This window comes from Pristis pectinata, chromosome 22 (genome assembly GCF_009764475.1).
Source record: "Pristis pectinata isolate sPriPec2 chromosome 22, sPriPec2.1.pri, whole genome shotgun sequence".
NCBI classification, from domain to species: domain Eukaryota; kingdom Metazoa; phylum Chordata; class Chondrichthyes; order Rhinopristiformes; family Pristidae; genus Pristis; species Pristis pectinata.
The window spans coordinates 34,087,823-34,108,148 of record NC_067426.1 but is presented as its reverse complement, the minus strand read 5'-3'; the positions used below and the strand labels follow the sequence as shown (position 1 = coordinate 34,108,148).

Here is a 20,326-nt window from a genome sequence, read left to right as displayed (position 1 = left end):
CAGATGACTCAGCACATGGCAGGGATGAACTTCTACAGTGCCAATGGTATGGTGAGTTATGGACAGTCACCGGTTTCCATGGGAGCGGGAACTGCTCCAGCGACAGGTCAATCCCTCGGCACCCAGATTTGGAAATAGGAAGAAAGAAACAACAATCTCTCCATGTTTCAGAACTACGCAGAAGACATTTTGGCTTCTTCTCTCCTCCAGCCAGTTTGCTCTGTGCGATCTCAAATCCATTTTGCCTATAGATCTTACGTGGACTTGGCAAGAATTTCACCATCAAAATAGCAGTCATCATTACCAAAGTCAATTTTTTAAACTGTATATTTTTCTCCCAAAGAATGTTTTGGGAATCTAATTCCCTCAAAGGCAGAGTGCAAGAAGGAAATAGTGATCCTGAAGTCTGTGATGTTGAGAAGTGTTCCTGGCACAGCTTTCACCACTCATTTCCAAATTCTGCTTGTCATTCAGGTGGGTGACCCACCATCAGTAGCCACAGGATGCCTTGTTCATGGTACTAGGTTAAAATTATGAAGTTTGGATCTTGAACAAATGATCAGGGGAGAGTTCAGATTTGGAGGGGAAAGGATACAGTGATGGCTGAGTTTATTAATCAGTCAATGAGCCTCATTTTACAGTTGGACAATATGTGAACTGTAGCACAAACGTGCCTCTATATAACAAGACCTTTACTGATGCCTAGTCAAAAACCGCTGGTTATAGCTTTATCATTAGGTTAATTGTTTTGATATTAACTATTGAATAGATATTGTTTACTGCGGTTAAGGTAGTGCTTCTGTACCTTCCTAAAAATACTTGCTGTTCATCAGCTGATTAGTGCCAGCACTACACTTAAACCTTGGCAGCTGGCTTGGAATTTAGTTACAGATCAGTAATTCATAGTTAGAGATATAAGCAGGATAGACAACTCGTGTACCATGCTTTCTACCACACTGCATAAGCCAGGTGGGCTGAGATTGTCCTTTATCTCTCTTAGGTGGGATGCCTCACCTCCAATCTTACCGGTGTTCTGGGAGCAAGCTACACATTGCGCAGTTAATGTCATTTCAGCACAAAAATCTACTTTTTCAAACAAAGTTCCAAACAAGGTTAAAATGGGGCTTGGTGCACTTGAGTGAGTTACCACAAGGATTAAAGAAAAGAAAACAGAGTAGCTTAACGTAATTGGCCAAACCATATTTTGTAATTGAACCAAAAGATCCAGCCATTAATATGGTTCGGCTCTATCTTCTGGCTCTATCACTGCTCATTGGTGGAGGGAGAACGTTCAGACATAACAGCCTTGCCTCTGTTTCCACTGGCTGAGGACATACAGGATTTGGGCAGTCTTCTCCGTGCACATTGTGAAACTTGGTTTCTCCTCACCCATTTACTCATCTCTCATCTGTGTCGGATGCAGGATCTGCTTGTGTTGCTTTTCTCAGCAATCAGTAATTTTTTTATTGATTTCTCCTCTGGCTTATCTATGAGCAAAGGAACCACAGTTTAATGACTCTGAGCGTCTGATTGTACAAGCCCAATAGGTTGTTTAGGGAGTATGCAACACGGGGCTTTCTAACAAGCTGTGAAACAATTAAGAGCAACGTATTAGGAGATAGCTAGAATGCTGTGTGGGGAATAAAGTGCTACACATCTGGTAAAGATGTCCAGTCACCAGTGGAGATTGCCCTTTTATTTCTACCTCAGACGAGAATGCATTCCAGGGTATTAAGCATCTTTTCTTGGGAATGGGGAGGGAACTCTTTGCACTTACCAACTACTTTGCTGCTTTAACTTGCTTTCCAAGGGGGATTGTGGCAGGGATGGGGGTGTGGGGATATTGAAAGGATAAAAGATTACGATCGATTTTTCCCCATTGCACGTGAGATTTTCCACACACTGGGAACCTGGTTCGATATGGCAAATAGTCGCACCTACAATTTTAGAATTATTTCTTGATGGAGTTCTCGCTCCAGTAGGTAATTCTAAATAAACATCAAAAAAACATGTATTGTGACTGAAAATGTCAGGTAAGTGTGGTTGGGGTTTTAAATAGGTCACATCATTTTTACTTAAAAATTTGGCTGGGTTAAGTGGATGAGTTTTCAATATATTGTTAATGGAAACAGTCACCCATCCAGGGAACTTGTAGGGGCCTGGCACAATAGGACTGTTTACATGGTGTCTGACCACTTGGTCCTTCAGAATGTCGAATGATTTGATCTGTAAGAGCCGATGCATTGGCTCACCTGGTGCAGGCCCTAATATTTAGTTACCTGGAGCTGCAGACCTGGCATTGATGTAAGATTTTCACAAAATCTGGCAGGATTTTGGGGAATGTTTCCTCTTCCCAATCTGAACTGATACTTGCAAAACATTTCTGATTTTAATGCACAAGATTAACTGGAAGTAGATACGTGCATTAAGGGGAAACAGTATGAACATGTAAATACGGGGTTGTGACTTTTCTGTATGTCTGAAACATTTTGGGGGATTTGCTTTTTTAATTTTATTGCTTTAATTTCTGTTGAATTAACACCTTTCCTCAAGTAAGGACTGAACTCAACATTCACACTAAAGAAATGTTGAAAGTGGTTGCAGCCTTGTGTTTAATTTGCTGTTACCTAGAGGAATGAGGATTAGCAGTGATGAGGGCTAATTGCATTTTCCCCGGTAGTTGTTTTGCCGGGCTTTAAATGTCCTGAGCAACTTGTTTGGGATAATGAATAAAATGCAGTGTAATGTTAAATAAGCAGCTTGGGGTGAGAAAAAAACAGGAGGTTTAATGCCTGTATGTGACACAACTATGAGTGCTTCCTCATTTCAAAAGTATGAATGTAGTCAGCATTGTTGACAAGAAACAGGTTACTTGACACAGAACAATGCAAGTTTGGATCTGACAAATGTTTGATGGAAGGGACCTGGCTGCTGGTCAGCTGTCTGGTTCAGTGATACTGCAATGTTGCTTACTCCTGTTAAAGCCTGTGTAGAGTAATTTTTGGGTGATGTGTAAGACCAGTGTTCCACCCAAGTACATTATCTCCCACCCCACTTGGTTTGTTGGCTGTTTATGTCCGATTAAACAACAGGTGAATGGGCACACAGGGAGGTGGTAGGGGGACTTTGGGGGGGGGGACGGGGGTGGTGGGGGGAGGTTATGGAGAATGGTTCAAGCTGATCAAGGGGCAGTGGTTGCAGGAGGGGAGGGGCAGGAGGAGAGACGCCTCGTCAGTAGTTCACTGACGCCTGTTTATGACCTTTTATCCTGTTGCAAGAGTTAGTTTAGGAGTCGAGAGTTAGTGCTGTAAATGTATTAAACAGGATCAAGGTTGCAAAGTAAATTCCCTTCCTTCTGCTGTTCTACAAATTACATGGGCTCTGAGACGATGCCTGTTACTGCATTTGGGATTGTAATACTAAAATTTTGGTGGGTGTTATATTTTACATAAAGTCACTGCTTTCTTTCAAACTGATTGTATTCCCTGTTTATATTTAGTTAAATCGCCAGCAGTATTTGAAGTGTAATGAACTGTGCAGTCACAGTGGTTTCCCCAACTGGTGTGGTAGTTATGTATTGTGCAGACTGCTGCACTTTGTGCCCACCATGCACCCTCACCTCGCCCATTGCCCCTTCCTGCTCCACCCACTTTCAGTTCAGAAGTTCGTCTCTGCCAGCCACGTGTCAGTGGGTGAAAGAGTCTGGGAGTCAGGTTGCTACGTGTTTTGGAGTGAGTGCCTGGCTGAGCTCACCCTCCATCTGTAATATAAAGACACCCTTCAAATTGCAGTCAAACTTCAAAATCCTACTGATGAGTAATTAGGATTCCGGGACATTGCAGTGTTGTTGAATGCGCCAATTTTCTGTAGGGATTAAGTAGTGTCAGTCCTGGGGATGGTTCCCGGACACTGTTCTTCCCCCTCCAACCCACCCCTTGCCAGTCTGGATTGAAGCAGCATTGATATGAAAGTGTTGAGTTCTGTACCACCACCAATAACTAACTGGCAGCTTGCATCTTAACTGATAATGAACAAGGGGATTAAATTGGATGCTGATGGAATTCATAATGAGTGTGAGAATGCAGCTTTAATGTATTATATCTACAGAAATGAATATATTAATATAAAGCTAATTTGTGCTATTTTTATGAGGCTGCTTTGTTTAGGAGAACAAATTCCTGTGTATAAACTGTGTGATTTAAAAGAGAGAATTAACTTTTTTGTTATTTTTTTTTAGACCATTGAAGGGTAGCCATAGTTCAGTGCATAACCAGGACATGGCTCCAAATGGGAGGTGTACTGTAAGCTGGAGAAGGGGTTTAAGGTGGAGTTAATAACTCGGGGTAGAGGACAGTTTTATATTAACCTTATATACAGTACCACAACCTCATTTGGGTAGTTGGTTGGAAATGTTGAGTCATTGGAAGAAATGTTGGCCTATCGCAAAGTATTCACTAGTTTATTTTATTGGATTTTAAAGGTTAGCCTTGTGCTAAATTGGAAATAAATTTTATTTTTTGAATACACAAAGCTATTTTTCCAAAACACCTTCCCGTTTCTGCTTGCTGTTATGTGGGGTTTCCTGTTCACTAGGTTGATTTGCTCCTGATGTGTTCACTCGGGCAGCTCACTGACTTGAGTCTGGGTTGGCAAGGACTGTGGTCAAACCAGTGGCCATTGACTTTTGAACCACTGTGGCACTCTCATCTCCAGCCCCAGTGCCACTCAGGGCTACTCACTCCCATTGTTGCACAGGGCTTCATCTGCAAGTGTTCGTGAGCCACGCTCGTGCTTTGCTCTGTGACTCAGTTTTGTTTCTGTATTAGCACTTGACCTTTCGGCAGCGTTTGTGTCGGGAACTGCCTGGGACCAGCTCAGCATTCAGTATCAGACAAAGTGATGCCTTGTGCTTCCCCCTCCTACCTTCCCCCTCACAAGAACTGAAAGTTCGCTCTACTATTGCACAGTACCTTTCACTATTCTAAGCATGCCAGCAATGGAGTAACATTTCTGTGAATGTATTTGCATATCCTGGTTTTCTGCTTCCAGCTGTCTTGTATTATATATATACAAATTCTAACTAATATAAAGATTGTTGTGGGAACATGGAAAATAAAGATTTTATTAAAGATTTACTTTGTATATTGAACGGAACTGTCTTCTAATTTGAAATCTCACCACTCAATCCTGTTCCGCTCAGAAACAGGGAAAGCTGTCCCGTCCACTGAAGCTGTGCAGAGAAGACCCAACGAGGATTAAGAATGTAGACCATTTGGAATAATTCAAGTTTACTTGGAGAATGAACAGGCAGTTACTGCCGATATTTTTATTAGTTGAATTTTACAAGTCCATGCAAATACAAGCCGTGTCTGTGCCGTTAACAGGATTCTTATTAAAATCGCTATGTGTGTTTTTTTTACAAAATTACCGTGTGCATTCTTATCATCCGCAGATTCCTGCTGCTTATAAACAACATGGACGGTTACGATAATAGACAGGTACTGTGGAGCCTGTTGAAGGCAAGAGGTATAAAATGACTGAAGAGCACAAATATAAAAATGACCATTCCTTTAAAGAGATGGTGTCCATTTTTCAAGCCTATTGTAATCACAGTTTGAAACCATTCAAAGACCATTAACAAGCACCTACTGTGCAGTGGAATATATTCAATTTCTTTTCATATATTTGATTCAATTATCTCTCTGGATGAGAAATGCATTTTTAATTATCTGATATTTTAAAGATTGCTGTTTGTGCTGATTCAATATGTTCAGACTGTTTGGTGATGGGTTTTTATCCAGTTTTGATTATGTCCATGTTGGTGATAGCAATATCAATATCATGCTTTTCCCAGGTTTACTGTTGCCTATTGCCTTGCAGAACTGAAGGGTTTAAGATCAGGTTTCTAGGATGCCCATTTGAAGAGGCCCGTGCATTAGCAATCTTGTCACAATGCTTTGGAGATAATTTGTTACAGAGTCACACAAAGTTCTGGGCCATCCATTCAAATCTAGTTGCTACGTCTTAGGAAGGATGTGAAGGCTCTGGAGAAAAAAAATTGCTCGATTGGTCCCAGGGATGGGTGAATCTCAGCCGCAAAGTTTGGAGAAGCTAGTGTTCTCACTGGAGTAAAGGAAGTTAAGAGGAAATTGAACAAGATTGGTGTAAGTCGAGAGAAGCTGCCCCCACAAGTCAACGATCCAAGGACCAGGGATCGTAGATTCATAACTTCGAGTAAAATGTATGAGGGAATATGAGGGAAGACTTTTAAATTAATAAGAAGTTTGAATCTGGAACTTGGAGATGGTGGAAACTGGATGAAACAGGGCCTTTAAATGGGAATTGGATGCATGTATGAGAGAGAATTTTCAGGGCAATGGGAAAAGAGCAGAGGAATGGAATTGGTGGGATGCTGTACCTGGAGCTGGCACAGATTCTGGGGCTGCATGCCTTCTGTAGCATTGCAGTTCCATGCCTATGAACTAAGACCAGCAGCAAGGAACAACATGAGAGATGTGATTACAAAAGGCTATATCCACCCTAGCTTATCTCATGCACCTGGAGGAATGTACAGATTCTCCAGTCGTGTTATTTAAAATTGACAGTTCACCCCTCGATACCATTCACAGAAGTTCACTGTGGATGTTGGCAATTCTGTGGGTAAAGCATTCTGTGATGTTCATCATGGTTTACTAAAAATTGTCTTGATTTATTTTTGCTGGTTTGTATCTCCGAGTGATGGACTGTAAATGAGTACTGGGAATGAATATCTTCATAGCCAGCCCCTAAGGGTTGAGGATGATGGAGTTCTGAGGGGATTGATGAGGCCAATGTGGGATCCACAGATGAGGCAGTAAGTGTTTGACTGAGTGGGTGGGTAGACCCTCTGCTGCTTGTAAGCTTCTGTGTGCTCACAAAGAAACTCGAGGTTCTCAGTACCTCCTCCAGTGTCCCGCCACTTGGTGCAGTTGTGGGCCAGGGATTCCCACAAGTTGGTGGGAATGTCACAAATTTTCAGAGAGGCTTTTACTGCATCCTGGAATGACTTCTGTCCTCCTGGTAATCTCTTGTGGGAGAATTGAGTGGAGGGCCTGTTCTGGAATCACCTGAACAAGAGGGTGCGGTAAAGCCATTACACACTCATGATTTAATGTCTAATTTGAAGGCACGACAAACTAGTTGTGGAGAATGGGATTTGATGTTGATAAATTGAGCTGTTTTGATTCTACTTTAGGCATATCCCATAATATCAACTGTGTGGTTGAGGGGAGCAGTTCACAGCTCAAACAATCCAGTATAATAATGATCTCTCTGTCCATATACCAATGAAAGTTAGATTCCATGATGTATTTTTGTGATATGAACAATAATTCTTGTTCAAACCAGTGATCTTGGATATCAAAAAAGCTCTGCCAAAGAATCTCCTTTAGACTCGTGCATGCACTTTTTTTTTTGCAAAGGAGTCATTTTGCTTATTATTGTGAGAAGTAACAGAAAGTTGGACTTCATGCACTAGATCTCAAATGACAGTCACTATAATAATGTCACCTTGGCATTGTCAATTGGCTGACTGTCAGAGAACAAAGTGGTACGACTGAATGCAGAGCAAGAGGACTTGTTTCTTCGAACAGACAATAATGCCCCCTCACCAGTGGAGGGAGCACTGGTAACGGTGGTGTCAACATCTGCCCATGAAGATAGAGCAGGTCAGTTAAATGGAGACACAGATTCTACAGATGCTGGAATCTGGAGCAACGCACACAAAATGCTGGAGGAACTCAGCAGGTCAGGCAGCGTCCATGAAGGGGAAATAAACAGTCGACATTTCAGGTTGAGACCCTTCATCAGGACTGGAAAGGAAGAGGGCAGAAGCCAGAATAAAAAGGTAGGTCACTCCCTTCACCCCCACCCACCTACATTCCCCCCCTCACCTGGACTCACCTATCCCCTGCCTGCGTGTGCTCCTCCCCCTCCCCCCCACCTTTTTATTCTGGCTGCATTTTATTTTACCTGCAGGAGGGACAGTAAGGACGGTCTTCTGTCTTAATGGGTGGGAAGGGGCACAGTTTAACAATTGGTTGCAAACTATTCTTTGCAGAGACACCAAGGGAAACTATGTTCAGCTTTGGTCTGGGTCTGGGTTGCACTCTGCGTTTACAGAGGTCAGATTAGGGAAGGTCGTGACTGTGTGTGATCCCCATCATTGTGGAATAGTCCTAAAATATTGTTTAAAGTTTTGAGACCCAGACGGGTATCTCACCTTCAGGAGAGTTGGCTGAGAAAACTAGGGGAGGTAAAGGGAATTCATAAAGCATTTGCACATTTCTTTTTCAAACATTGTTACAGGCTGCCAAAAAATGGTCCTTTCTTTTTACTGGTTAGCATTCTGATTGAAAATGTCACATTTATATACAATACTGAGATGCTTAATGCACTTTATATACTCCACAAAGACAGTGCAATCAAGGCTAACAATAGGTGCATCATAATCTGACCAAACTTTACAAGACAAGTTATTAATTATTATATCAAACCAATGATGTGACCTCTGACAGTTTGATAGTAAAACCACGTTACTTTTACAGAAGGAAATGCCCTTTTAACAGTAAGTCATCTGATGTGTTGGATCTTAATTTGATGGTAAAACTGCATAAAGTTCTTGTTTTTTTAAAAAAAAAACCATCTCAGTCCTCATACAAAATTGTTTTGCAGTCCCAGCCTTGCTACAGAGAGAAATCCACAAAACAGCTTCCGTGCAATAGGTAAAGAATAATTCCCATCAACATGTGAATACCATGAACATCTTTTCAAACAAAGGATACCTTGTCCTTCAGTGATTGAATTTTCTACCCCGCTTTGATGGAGCACTTCAAAGCTGGTAAGCCAGATAATGGGAACCATTCCCCACCTTGGCTTTTATCAATGGTCCAATGATCTGTGACTTGACTAGGTCTCGTTTTCAGAGAGCCAGTGGTTCATGTCATATGCAGAAAGCCTCTCATCTCTTTATACATTATAGATCCAAGAATCAACATAAAGTTGGCTGTGCTTTTTTGCAATGATGTGAAAACATAGTAAGATCACAGCTACATGAGTGACAGTGCTACATTTTTGCCAGAATTACACAAAATATCACATTTAATCATTCCTTAACAATCAGCCCACTATCAAGCCTCTGGGTCCATGGAATCCTGAAAGTAAAGATGGAGGATGGGAACTATAGATCTTTAGATCGATAGGTTCCTCATCTGTGATGCCCTTCAAGTTCTTCATGGATTCACACAGAAGGCTAATGTGAGTAGCTACAAAACCATAAAGTGCTTACCTTTGAGAGATTCTGCCCTTTTCCTTTTATTATTATTGGTGGATTAATGAAGCCCAATTGCCTTTCGCTTTTTATCGCAATCCTCAGAAATCCACCATTAGTCGTTATTTGTCCTTGCTCATTTAAGGTCTTCAGATGGTGAAGGTCAACAGCCATTGGCCACATCTAGGCCCATACCTTTCTGAAAGACAATGGGTGACGTGAAATGTCTAACTTCTCATCTAAGGTACTGTGAAATCCTCTGCCTGTGGTATGTTCCAACGTTGGGTCCCAGACCTCCAACCTGGTGTCATTATCATGAATGAGAAATCTAAGATTGCTGTCGAATCTTTGTAACAATCGTCTAAGGTAAAGTTTTACTTCTTTCTCTGGGCGAGAATGGCTCCATGCCTGTTTTCCTTTTGGATCATCCGTGATTAGAATGGTACATCCTTTGGCTTCGTACCATGCTGACTGAGATGGCCTGTGTGGCTAGGCCGGATCTACAGTCGGAGAGGTATCTTCTCTCTCTTCGACCTTCGACATTTCTTAAAACAAGGCTGGTTTCAGTATCTCTTGAACAGACAGCGCTACGTAATATTCCCACGTTTGACTGACAGTTTGGGAGATTTTCTGGATCTCAGGCCCACAGTGCAGCTCATTGAAGAAAAATAAAACAGTAGCCCTTCTGATTCCTTTGCTGCCTGTTGCCAGAATTCATTGGTCAGAGTTCCATATTCCCAGAACTATTACAGCATGTATTCTTTTGAAGTCAACAGAGTTTTAAGATGGTAAAAGCATGCAGATGTCCATTGTTCTGTATTTTCTAGGATGCGGTAAGATGGATAGGTGAAGGAATGTGTTATATAGAAGAGATTCTGGGTTGGCTTGGACTATGCAGGTGGCCTCAGTCCAGCCAACACTCGCTTCACGGAGATTTCAGTGCATGGAATAAGCAGTGTGCCTTGTGCCTTCCTGCAGGAAGTGTAGAAGGGTGAAATATAGCTGTCTACCAAGGTTCAGGGTGCTGCAGGATAGGTTATCTATGCAAAGGTTGTAGAAGTATTCAGCATGCCTTCTCAAACCTCATTCGATAGGAGGGTACTCATGCTCAAAGACACTTGGTAAGGCATAGGTGGGATCATGGGGTTGTTCCTTCAAACGATGCGGGGTTCAAGGAGGAATATTGTGGTAAGAAGGGTCAGCATACTCTCCATGTGGCCTAAATGCTGACATCTTCCACCACCTCGGAGAGAGAACCTTTACAAAAACATTCCAAATGCATTAAACTGAAGCAATGCACAATAGCCCGATGAGAAGAGCTGAAGGACGTTTCTTTTTCCTCTGGTTAGGGCTCCGTGACCACGAGGAGGTTGTAACTCGGTGAGAAAACATGACAGCAGTGAGGAAAGAATAGGTGACGACATCCACTCATCAATCTACTGGGATTGTGCTGTCGGCCTGAATCTCCTGGCTTCCCTTGGCCATCCTTCTAACCGTTGCCAAGTTCCTCCCGTTCTGTGTGCATTGCTCTCAGGCAAAGGAAGGTTTGTCCTTGAACTGTGGTGAAAGGTTCTCCCTCTATTGCACGTTATCCCTTATACATATGAAAGCAAATTACCCAAATATGTAAAATGAATGCACAGTTTGCAGAGATTACTTATACTTCCAAGGTCAACGAAAAAAAAATAAATAACAGATACTACCATTAGCTGCAGTTGGTGGAATTGCACATACAGTATTTACAGCCACCCCTTGGCATTCTGATGATATGCACGTTTTCTTGTCCTGTCCCTTAATGGCCGGCTGGACCTGTGCTGCTGTCCAGCGAGGACTGGCTGAGTCGACGAGTGATGGGCGCCACTGTCGAATCCACGAGAGATGAAGTCGGGAAGAGTTTGTACCACCCTGTAACTAGTGTGGACAGGTCGAGCTCCTCCAGTAGGATCTGGGCCATTCCCATGAAATATTTGTGGTCCATCCGACCATAATCTCCCCACACTATGACCTGAAAGGATATCAGGAGCAATAGGTGACATTTGTAAGGCAGGATGATCAGTTTATAAAAGGGTTTGGGACATATGGCCCTGCGTATTGTATGATATAGGAGCCAAGAAATAAATCTGAGAATTGTTTTCTGTCCAGGCGCACCAAGCATTTCCGGAACAAATTAAACAGAGTAAATCCCCAGTGAATGGTCCCATTTAAATTTCCAGAGCTTGTTTCTGGGTGAAGCTCTCTCTACTCTTCCCCAGCAAAAGCACCCATTGTATTTACAGCATGAATTAGATATAAACAAAAGTTCCCTGTACACTGTTTCATCAAATGTTCCCAGATCAGGTGCAACACATTGGAGATAAAGTGAGTCATTCACTACATTCTCCCATCAGACACACCCAGGATACATGTAACATAAAGTTCTCTCTACACTGCTCCGTGAAATTTTCCTGGGACGTATACAGCATGGGGAAGATATGGAGAAAACCTCCTTCATCACTGTCCCATCAATTGTCCCCAGGTCAAGTGTACCTCCTACTGGATGTAAAGCAAAGCACCTGATGTTCTTTTGCTTGGTCCAGCTGTTGCCTCCAATTGAAGCCCCTGCGTTGCCCCCAGAGAGAAGCCAGAAATGCCTGGGCAGAGAGCTGGCTGTTGAAAGTGCTCCTGTCCAAGGGGAGCAGAGTTTGTGAGATCTGCACCAGTACAGGGTTATTTGTCGGCCTTATCAGAAAGGTTAATGAAAGCACCTGGGATCTTGGTTCCCATTGGTTAAACAGATGTGAGGTGACTGGGGCACTTTAGAAGCATTTACACAATGCTTTTAACATAGTTTGATCAAAGTGGTAAATTCAAAGGCAGAAAGAGAAGTGAAAAGGTTTCAGAAGGGCCATCCTGACCCCTGTGCTTTGACAGCTGAAGCCACGATGGTTGAGTGGTTAAAAGTTAGGATGCACAAGTGGCCTGAATTGGAGGGATGCTGAGGGTTGCAGGGGAAGGAAGGGGTGAGACCGTGGAAGGATTTAAAAAGGATAAGAAATTTAAAATTGAGGCAGTGTGAATTGTGACCAAACAAATCCACAGGTGTAACAGGTGAACAGGACTTGGTGCGACTCAGGGTACAGGCTGCAGGTTATTGGATGACCTGAACTTTAACAGTCCCTGGAATCCCAAACAGGCTGGGCTGAGTAAGGTTAATGGGTCTCTCTCTCTCTGTCTCTCTCTCTCTCTCTGTCTCTCTCTCTCTCTGTCTCTCTGTCTGTCTGTCTCTCTCTCTGTCTCTCTCTCTCTGTCTCTCTCTGATAAACCAAATGGAATTTTAGACAAGCTGAAAGCTTTAAAGTTATACTTTAATATCAGCTCAATCTTTAGACTGTTTCCTCACATTCTCAAAGTCTGGAATTCGAGCTCTGGCTGTCCAAAGCCAAACTCTACCCCTGCACCCCCCCCCCCCCCCCCCCCCCGTACCCGGCAAGATAAAGTCACCAGAGGATCCCACGTCGTTGAGCGGGGACGCCGGCACTAACCTGGAGCACCCTTCCTTGGGGACCCTCATCGAACAGCAACGCCTGCTGGTAAACTGGGTCCAGAGTCTTCTTTGATAATTTGGTTTTTCTCTTCGCAACACACACACCGTTCTCCAGGAGATACACTTTAATATACGGCACTGCAGTACAGAGGGACAAGCTGGTAGCAGGCTCTTGTGAACAAATACTAAATGAAAACCAGTTAATCAACCCAGGCATCAAAAAGAAAATTTATTTAAAAAAAAACAACCTGCATTTATATAGCACCACTCATAATATCAGGGTATCCCAAAGTCCTTTAATGTAGGAAGCAATTTGTGCACAGCATGATCCCACAAACAGCAATGAGTATATGACCAAAGGATTTCTGATGGTCCTGGTTGAGGGATAAATGTGACTAAGATGCTGTAAAGATTCTTCCAGCCTTGCTAGCGTCTATGTAAGTTTCAGATGGGTCCTACTCAAAAGTTGGCACCTCTGACGTCACTGGTGCCTCAGCATTCAGCTGAAGCACCAGCCAGTTGTTCAGTGGGAGCCTCTCACTCCTTGGTCAGGAACATGTACGCTTAAGTCCCACAAAAGCTGGACTGACATCCAGTGACCCATCAAGGATCGGCTGAGGTAGCTGGGGGAGGGTTCAGAGTCCTGCATGGTGGGAGTGGGTAAAGATTGTGTGGAGGAGGTCCTGTCTCATAAATTTGATTGAGTTTTTTGAGGAAGTGACAAAGATGATTGATGAGGGTAGGGCAGTGGATGTCGTCTACATGGATTTTAGTAAAGCTTTTAACATGGGCTGCTGGCAACGGTGGTGGAGGCGGATACGATAGGGTCTTTTAAGAGACTGTTGGATAGGTACATGGAGCTGAGAAAAGTAGAGGGCTAGTAATTTCTAGGGTAGGGACATGTTCGGCACAGCTTTGTGGGCCGAAGGGCCTGAATTGTGCTGTAGATTTTTCTATGTTTTCTATGTAAGTTTCCTCATGGTAGGCTGATCCAGAAAATTAAGTCACATGGGATCCACGGCGAATTAATAAATTGGATACAAAGTTGGCTTGGCCATAGTGCTGGAGAGGGGTTCCTCTGACAGGAGGACTGACCAGTGGCGTTTGGCAAGCATCAGTACTGCGACCTCTGTTGTTTGTGATATCTGGATCAAAATGTAAGTGGTCTGATTAGTAAGTCTGCAGATGACTCAAAAAATTGATGGAGTGAAGAATGTTGCAGTATACAGTAGGATATGGATCAGTTGGAAATGTGGGCAGAGAAATGGCAGATGGAGTTTAGTACAGATAAGTGAGAGGTGTTGGAATTTGGGAGGTCAAATGCAAGAGGAAAGTGGACCGAAAATGGCAGGACCCTTAAGAGTACTGACGTACAGAGGGATCTTGGGGTCTCAAGTCCATTAGCACCCTGAAAGTGGCAACACAAGTGGATAGGGTGATAAAGGTGGTGGACGGCACACTTGCCTTTATCAGTTGGGGGATTAAGTTTACAAGTTGGGAAGGCATGTTGCAGCTGTATAAAATTTTAGTTAGGCCACATTCGGAGGACTGTGTGTAGTTCTGGTCACTGCATTACAGGGAGGATGTGGAGGCTTTGGAGAGGGTGCAGAAGAGGTTCACCGGGATGCTGCCTGGATTGGAGAGTATTAGCTAGAAGGGTTGGATCAACTTGGATTGTTTTCTCTGAAGCGTTGGAGGCTGAGGGGAGACCCGATAGACATACTGTATATAGGATTATGAGAGGCATAGATAGAGTGGACAGCTAGAGTCTTTATCCCAGGGTGGAAATGTCAAATACTAGAGGGCATAGGTTTAAGGTGAGAGGGGGTAAGGGAGATATATAAGGCAAATTCGTTACACACCGAGAATGGTAGATGCCTGGAACGTGCTGCCAGGGGAGGTGCTAGAATCAGATATGATAACAACGTTGAAGAGACATTTAGACAGACACATGAACAGGCAGGGAATGGAGGGACACAGACCATGTGCAGGCAGGTGGGATTATTTAGACTGGCATTGTGGATGGCACAGACATAGTGGGCCGAAGGGCCTGTCCCTGTGCTGTACTGTTCTAAATGGATTGGGGGTTAAGTCTGAAATCTCTGTGTGCTTCTATTCCCTATCCTTTCATATGGAGTACAGTGCCAAGCTGGAAGTTCAGGTTTACCACATTCTGCACTTTGGGGAAAGTCTCTACACCACTGTGAAGACACTCGCAACTCAACAGTTGGACTGTGGATATTGAGGTGATGTCATGTCTTGGCGCTCAAAGTTCTCGAAGCAAATCGTGGTCCATCATCATTAACTACGTTCTCTGGTATTCCGAACACCATTTGAACTTACTTCAAACATTCTAGGAGTGGCCGAGGCCAGTCCAGCCATTTCAATGTAATAACCACACACAAGAAGTGCAGTACAGCCCTGTAACTCTCAAAGACCATAACTAACCCTGGTCATGGACTGGCCCAATGTTGTGCCAAAGTGAAGATTCCTCACTCACAGAACACTGATGTGCCAAACTATTATCACATGTTGAAATGCATTGTTTAGGCCCAGATATCATCCTTGGTCAACAAAGGCAACCCTGGACTCCACGAATGACACCTTCTATGTCAATGTATGTTTCATGAACAACTGGCATTAACTTTTTACACGATGTAGCTGGTATCAGGCATTGTTGTCCTTTTGAATGTCAGATTTCCTTGTACAGTTATTTCATCTGGAATATCAAAGTCACACACGAACTACCTCTGAGTTCATCCAGTTGCTTCTGAACCGGATCACCTGCACTGTATAACTAGGCTGCTCCCGATGTCTGTCTCCAAGAGGATGTGGTTCACACTGATCAGTTTTTTCCAGCTCGTGTGTAAAATCGCGGCAACTAACCTCCGGCAGGTCAGTTCTGCTCAGTGTTTCAGTCATTACCATCTTTTCCTCTTCCTTTGTCAAAGTTTTCTTTGAAGATGTTTTACAATCTCAGCATCATTCTTTGAAGTCCCTTAAGTATGTGTTTTGGTAGTTTCCAATGGTCAATGATCTGTTTAAATGTTCACCATGCCCCATCATAACTGCTGAGAGCTCCTTCTCCATTTGTGTGTCTCATCACTGCTCTGTTCATGCCCTGGGTGCAAAGGCAATGAGTTGTCCATTCTATGCCATTGTTGCTCCAGACACACATTGTAGAGTTACCCCTCCCTTAAGAACATAATATATAGGACTGATGTGTGAGTGACCGCTACCTTAAGTTCTTGTATTTCCATTTCTTTGGATTCTGAACCACTCTCCATCTTCCTGTTGTTAAATCTCTGAACTGCTTCACCGCGTTCGACAGATGGGGAGAAACTTACAGAGTCATTCGGAGCAAGTTACTCTGAGTCAGAGTCCCGACAAACATCAGATCCCTGCCACATCTGTCGGTAACAGCATCAACAAAACTACTTTAACTTTGGCTGGATCAACACAAAGTCCTTGTCCCTGGGCAACGTGTCCAATAAAAGCAGCTTCCTGCATTTCAAGCTTCACATCGTCTTCACTCGGCACCAGTCCTCACAGCACCGCTGAAGAAATGCATCTAGATGTTCATTGTGGTCCTGAACTGCTTCTTCCAACTTTTCTGTCAAACCAATGGCCACTAACTCATTCAGTTCCCTGAAATCCTTCCACCAGCTCCTGCGTTTTCCTTTGGAAAACTCCTGGCCCAGAACCGCCTTCCACTTCCACTGGTACCGCCCAAAAGGTGAGCGGGAAGTGGTTAAATATGACGTTTGTTCATCTAAACATGTGCTAAAGCCCAAATGAAACATCTAGAGCTATCAAACCGTAGCACCGTGTAGTCAGCTTAGGTACAATTTTCATTGCTGACAGAGGATCCGTCTCTCCAAACAGCTTTATTCAAGTTTTTAAGATCTGAGCAAATACACAATGACCTTCCTTCAAGGATATTGCTACCATTGAGCAGATCCGAGCAGTCCGTGTTATTAGCAGAATGTTTCTTCGCAAAATGATTGCTCTTTCTGCACCTTCCAAATATCACCAGGAACAGGCTGCAGCTCTCTCCTGTGGACCTCAGAGTAATGAGCACTCAGTGTGGTTTTATCAAAGGCAAATTATGTTAGACCATCTCATTTGAGTTCTGTGAGGAACTAGAATGTACGTATTGTGGACAATGGAGAACTGGTGAATGTTTTATACTTCCGGAAGGCGTTTGATAAGATCTTCTGTCAAAGATTATTGCAGAAAATAAAAGCTACGATGTAGGGGTCACATGCTGGCGTGGAAAGAAAACTGGGTGGCTAAAAGGAAACAGTGAGCAGGCATTTCTGGTTGGCAAGTTACAATGAGTGGTGTACCACAGAGACTGGAGCTTGGGGGTGTGGAGGGTTAATGCTTTGTAGTCTATATAAATGACTTGGATGAAGTTTGCAAACTTTGCTGTTGACACTATAGGAAAGTGAGGAAGTTACAAAGGGATATGAATTAGGTTAAGTGAATGGGCAAAGATCTGTGGGAAAATGTGAATTTATTCATTTTGGCAGGAAAAAATTTTTTAAAAAGTGGTCTAAATGGTGCGAGATTGGAGAGGAGAGGGGAGCTGAGTGCATGATTGGCAAATGAGTAGCACGTAAATTCAGGGAATAATTAGGAAAGCTAACAGAATGTTGTTTCTTGCTAGGGGAATTGAATACAAAAGTAGGTTATGTTTCAGTTCTACGGGGTGTTGGTGAGACCACATTTGGAGTTCCATGTACAGAATTTGTCTCTTTATTGAAAGAAAAATGTAAATGTACTGGAAGCAGTAAGAGAAATGATCAAGCTGTCTTGTGAAGAAAAGTGCAGAGGCTGAGCTTGTATCAGCTGGTGTTCAGAAAAGTGAAAGGAGACAGTTGAAACATTAGATTGTGAAGGGGCTTGACAGGGTGGGTGTAAGAGGACCTTTCCTCTTGTGGGAGAAGCTAGAAGTAAGAGTCACTGTTTAAAAGTGCAGGGTCACCCCACTTAAGGATGAGGATTTTTTCTTCTGAGGATCGTGAGTCCTTAGAACTCTTTCTCAAAGGGTATTGGAACCAGTCTTTTAGTTACTTTAAGGTAGAGATAGAGGAGTGAAAGGTGCCACAGGTGGATGAGAAACTGGAATTGAGGTCATAACCAAATCTGCCATAACCCTTGAATGGCCCACTCCTGTCCGAATCTGTATGCAAGTATGTCTCTTCCACAGTTCCAACTCTCTCGTAGCTCTGGGGTTTCTTTAGGTTTAACTTGCAGCTTGTCACCCCTAGAGATTTCCTTGATTTATGGCCTGCACTCATGTCTGGCCCTGCTGACTCAACAGTTGCCTTTAGCTGAAGTTCTGTGCTTTCTCGCAGTCATCCCCCCCTTTGGCCCAGTCTGTCCAACTGGAATAACAGTCACGTGCTTCTGCCCCATGAAGTGTGCGATCTGACTTGTTCCGACTCCACTCCAGCCCCATCACTTGGTCAATCTGACCCGAGTATCCTCCCCTCTGCAAGACCTCCATCCTTTAATATGAGAGTTTGCGATGGAGGAGGGAACTTCCCCAAACCATTCTGCTTTCAAATAAGTTTTCAAATAACAAAACTGACTCCAGGATACTCACCAAAACAAAGTGAGACTTGCTTTAACGATCATGTCCACCATATTATCAATGCCTTCTTAGTAATTGGCAGGGTGAGGTTTGTTACAAAGGGAAATTGAAGGAAAATCAAATAAAACTTAGGAGATGAGCAATTTACAGAGTGCTTTGCTGCTCTCACAGAGATGCATGCAAGAACTCTCTGGCACAACCTACTCACAGAACTTCATAGCCCAGGGTAACAAAAGTGAGGTATTAGAAGGTGAGTCATTGACGGCAGGATACCCAGCCTCTGACCTGCTCTTGTAGCCACAAGGTTTATGTGGCTGGTCCAGTTGATTTCTGGTCAATGTGATTCCCCAATATGCTAATAATGGAAGACTTCAGAATGGTGATTTCACTCTTGTGATGGAGGTAGTCAATGCCTGGCACTTCTACAGGATAAGTGTTTCTTGCCACTTATCCATCCACATCTGAATGTTGTCTAGGTCTTGCTGTATGTGAACGTGGGCTGGTTCATTTGCTGCGCAGTTCCAAGTGGATTTGAATGTTGTGTAGCTATTAGCAAACATCCCCACTTCTGACCTTATGATGAAAGGAAGGTCAACAAGTGAAGCAGCTGAAGGTGTCTGGGCCCACGCATTGCCCTGAGGAACCCTGCGGTGATGTCTGGGCTGAGATCATTGATCTCCAGCAACTGCAACCAACAGACTTTTTTTCTTAATGCCCATTGACTTCAAATTTATCAGGGCTCCTTTATCCTTGAATCAACCTGCACAACCCTAATCACTACCTCGGTATAGTGACACTAAGATTACTTTGCACGACAATGGACATTGTTTATTTGTTATAATTAAGATATCTTTATTAGTCACATGCACATCGAATTGTGTTCTTTCTTGTAGAAATTATATATGATTTATGTTTAATTTATAATTTTCTGGTGAAAGTTGTGTATCTGATGCTATGTGCCTGTGATGCTGCTGCAAGTAAGTTTTTTATTGCACACGTGGACTCGTGCATGTGACAATAAACTCGACCTTGACTCTTCACACCGCTCCGAGTTACAGGAAAGTGGAGTCACTGAAAGAGAAGGGCGGATCAGGAACCATGTTGTCAGTCCGGCCTCTGCTGGTATTGGGATAGTGCTACAGGGTCATCAGAAACTGACTGGAGCCTAACGCAGATACTTAAAATGGGTTTGTTTGCTAAAGGAATCATTAAGGCATATTAATTGAACAGAGGTGCTGTTAAAGCTTTATTTAAAGACTGAGTAACTCAAAATACTGCCACCTGCGTCGCTGACCTAATCCTTTAGTGCTCAGTAATCAGTGCACCCATTGCCCACTGCCATGTCGAATTGGTCAGGGCAGTGTGATAATTTGCTCCTAAGGTGGTTTCTCTGTTACTTTGCTCTGTCCGTTATGGGTCACTACTCGATCTCTCCCGATAGGTTCAGATAAGTAAATGTAATCTATACAAAATTGAAGCTAACTGATGCTCTCGATGAATATTTATATCAACTGACAGGTACTTGTGAATCGCACTCTCCTGCTTAGTGTACAACATCAGAGAACCAGCAGAACGTGAGTGACATTTTGGCTTAATAATGTACATATTCAAAAGCACTGTTGTTCATTGGTTAATTCAGTTGATTCTTGAAATACTCATGAGGAGGAATTACAGTCCCCTAGTATGTTAAAATGGACTCTTGACCTCACAATCTACCTCGTTATGACCTTGCGCCTTATTGTCTGCCTGCACTGCACTTTCTCTGTAGCTGTGACATTTTATTCTGCATCCTGTTACTGTTTTCCCTTGTACTACCTCAGTGATTAAATGGTCGGCATGTAAAACAAAGTTTTTTTTTACTGTACCTTGGTACATGTGACAATAATAAATCAAT

General features: G+C 43.1%; 2 protein-coding genes across 4 annotated transcripts in view; one reads left to right on the top strand and one right to left on the bottom strand.

The window, feature by feature from the left end:
- Positions 1-2,379, top strand: part of smap2 (small ArfGAP2) — a 46,865-nt gene extending 44,486 nt beyond the window's left edge. The window contains exon 10 of the mRNA XM_052036080.1: positions 4-2,379. Coding sequence (XP_051892040.1) covers positions 4-138 — 135 coding nt within the window. The 3' untranslated portion in view covers positions 139-2,379. The remainder of the gene's footprint in view (positions 1-3) is intronic.
- A 765-nt stretch (positions 2,380-3,144) lies between these two features.
- rims3 (regulating synaptic membrane exocytosis 3) overlaps positions 3,145-20,326 on the bottom strand; it is a 188,408-nt gene continuing 171,226 nt past the window's right edge. For all 3 annotated transcript variants that reach the window (XM_052036082.1, XM_052036081.1, XM_052036084.1), the window contains exons 7-8: positions 12,829-12,968; positions 3,145-11,312 (exon numbers count right to left, since the gene is read on the bottom strand). In XM_052036082.1, the coding sequence (XP_051892042.1) occupies positions 11,100-11,312; positions 12,829-12,968 (353 nt within the window). In that variant the 3' untranslated portion in view covers positions 3,145-11,099. The remainder of the gene's footprint in view (positions 11,313-12,828; positions 12,969-20,326) is intronic.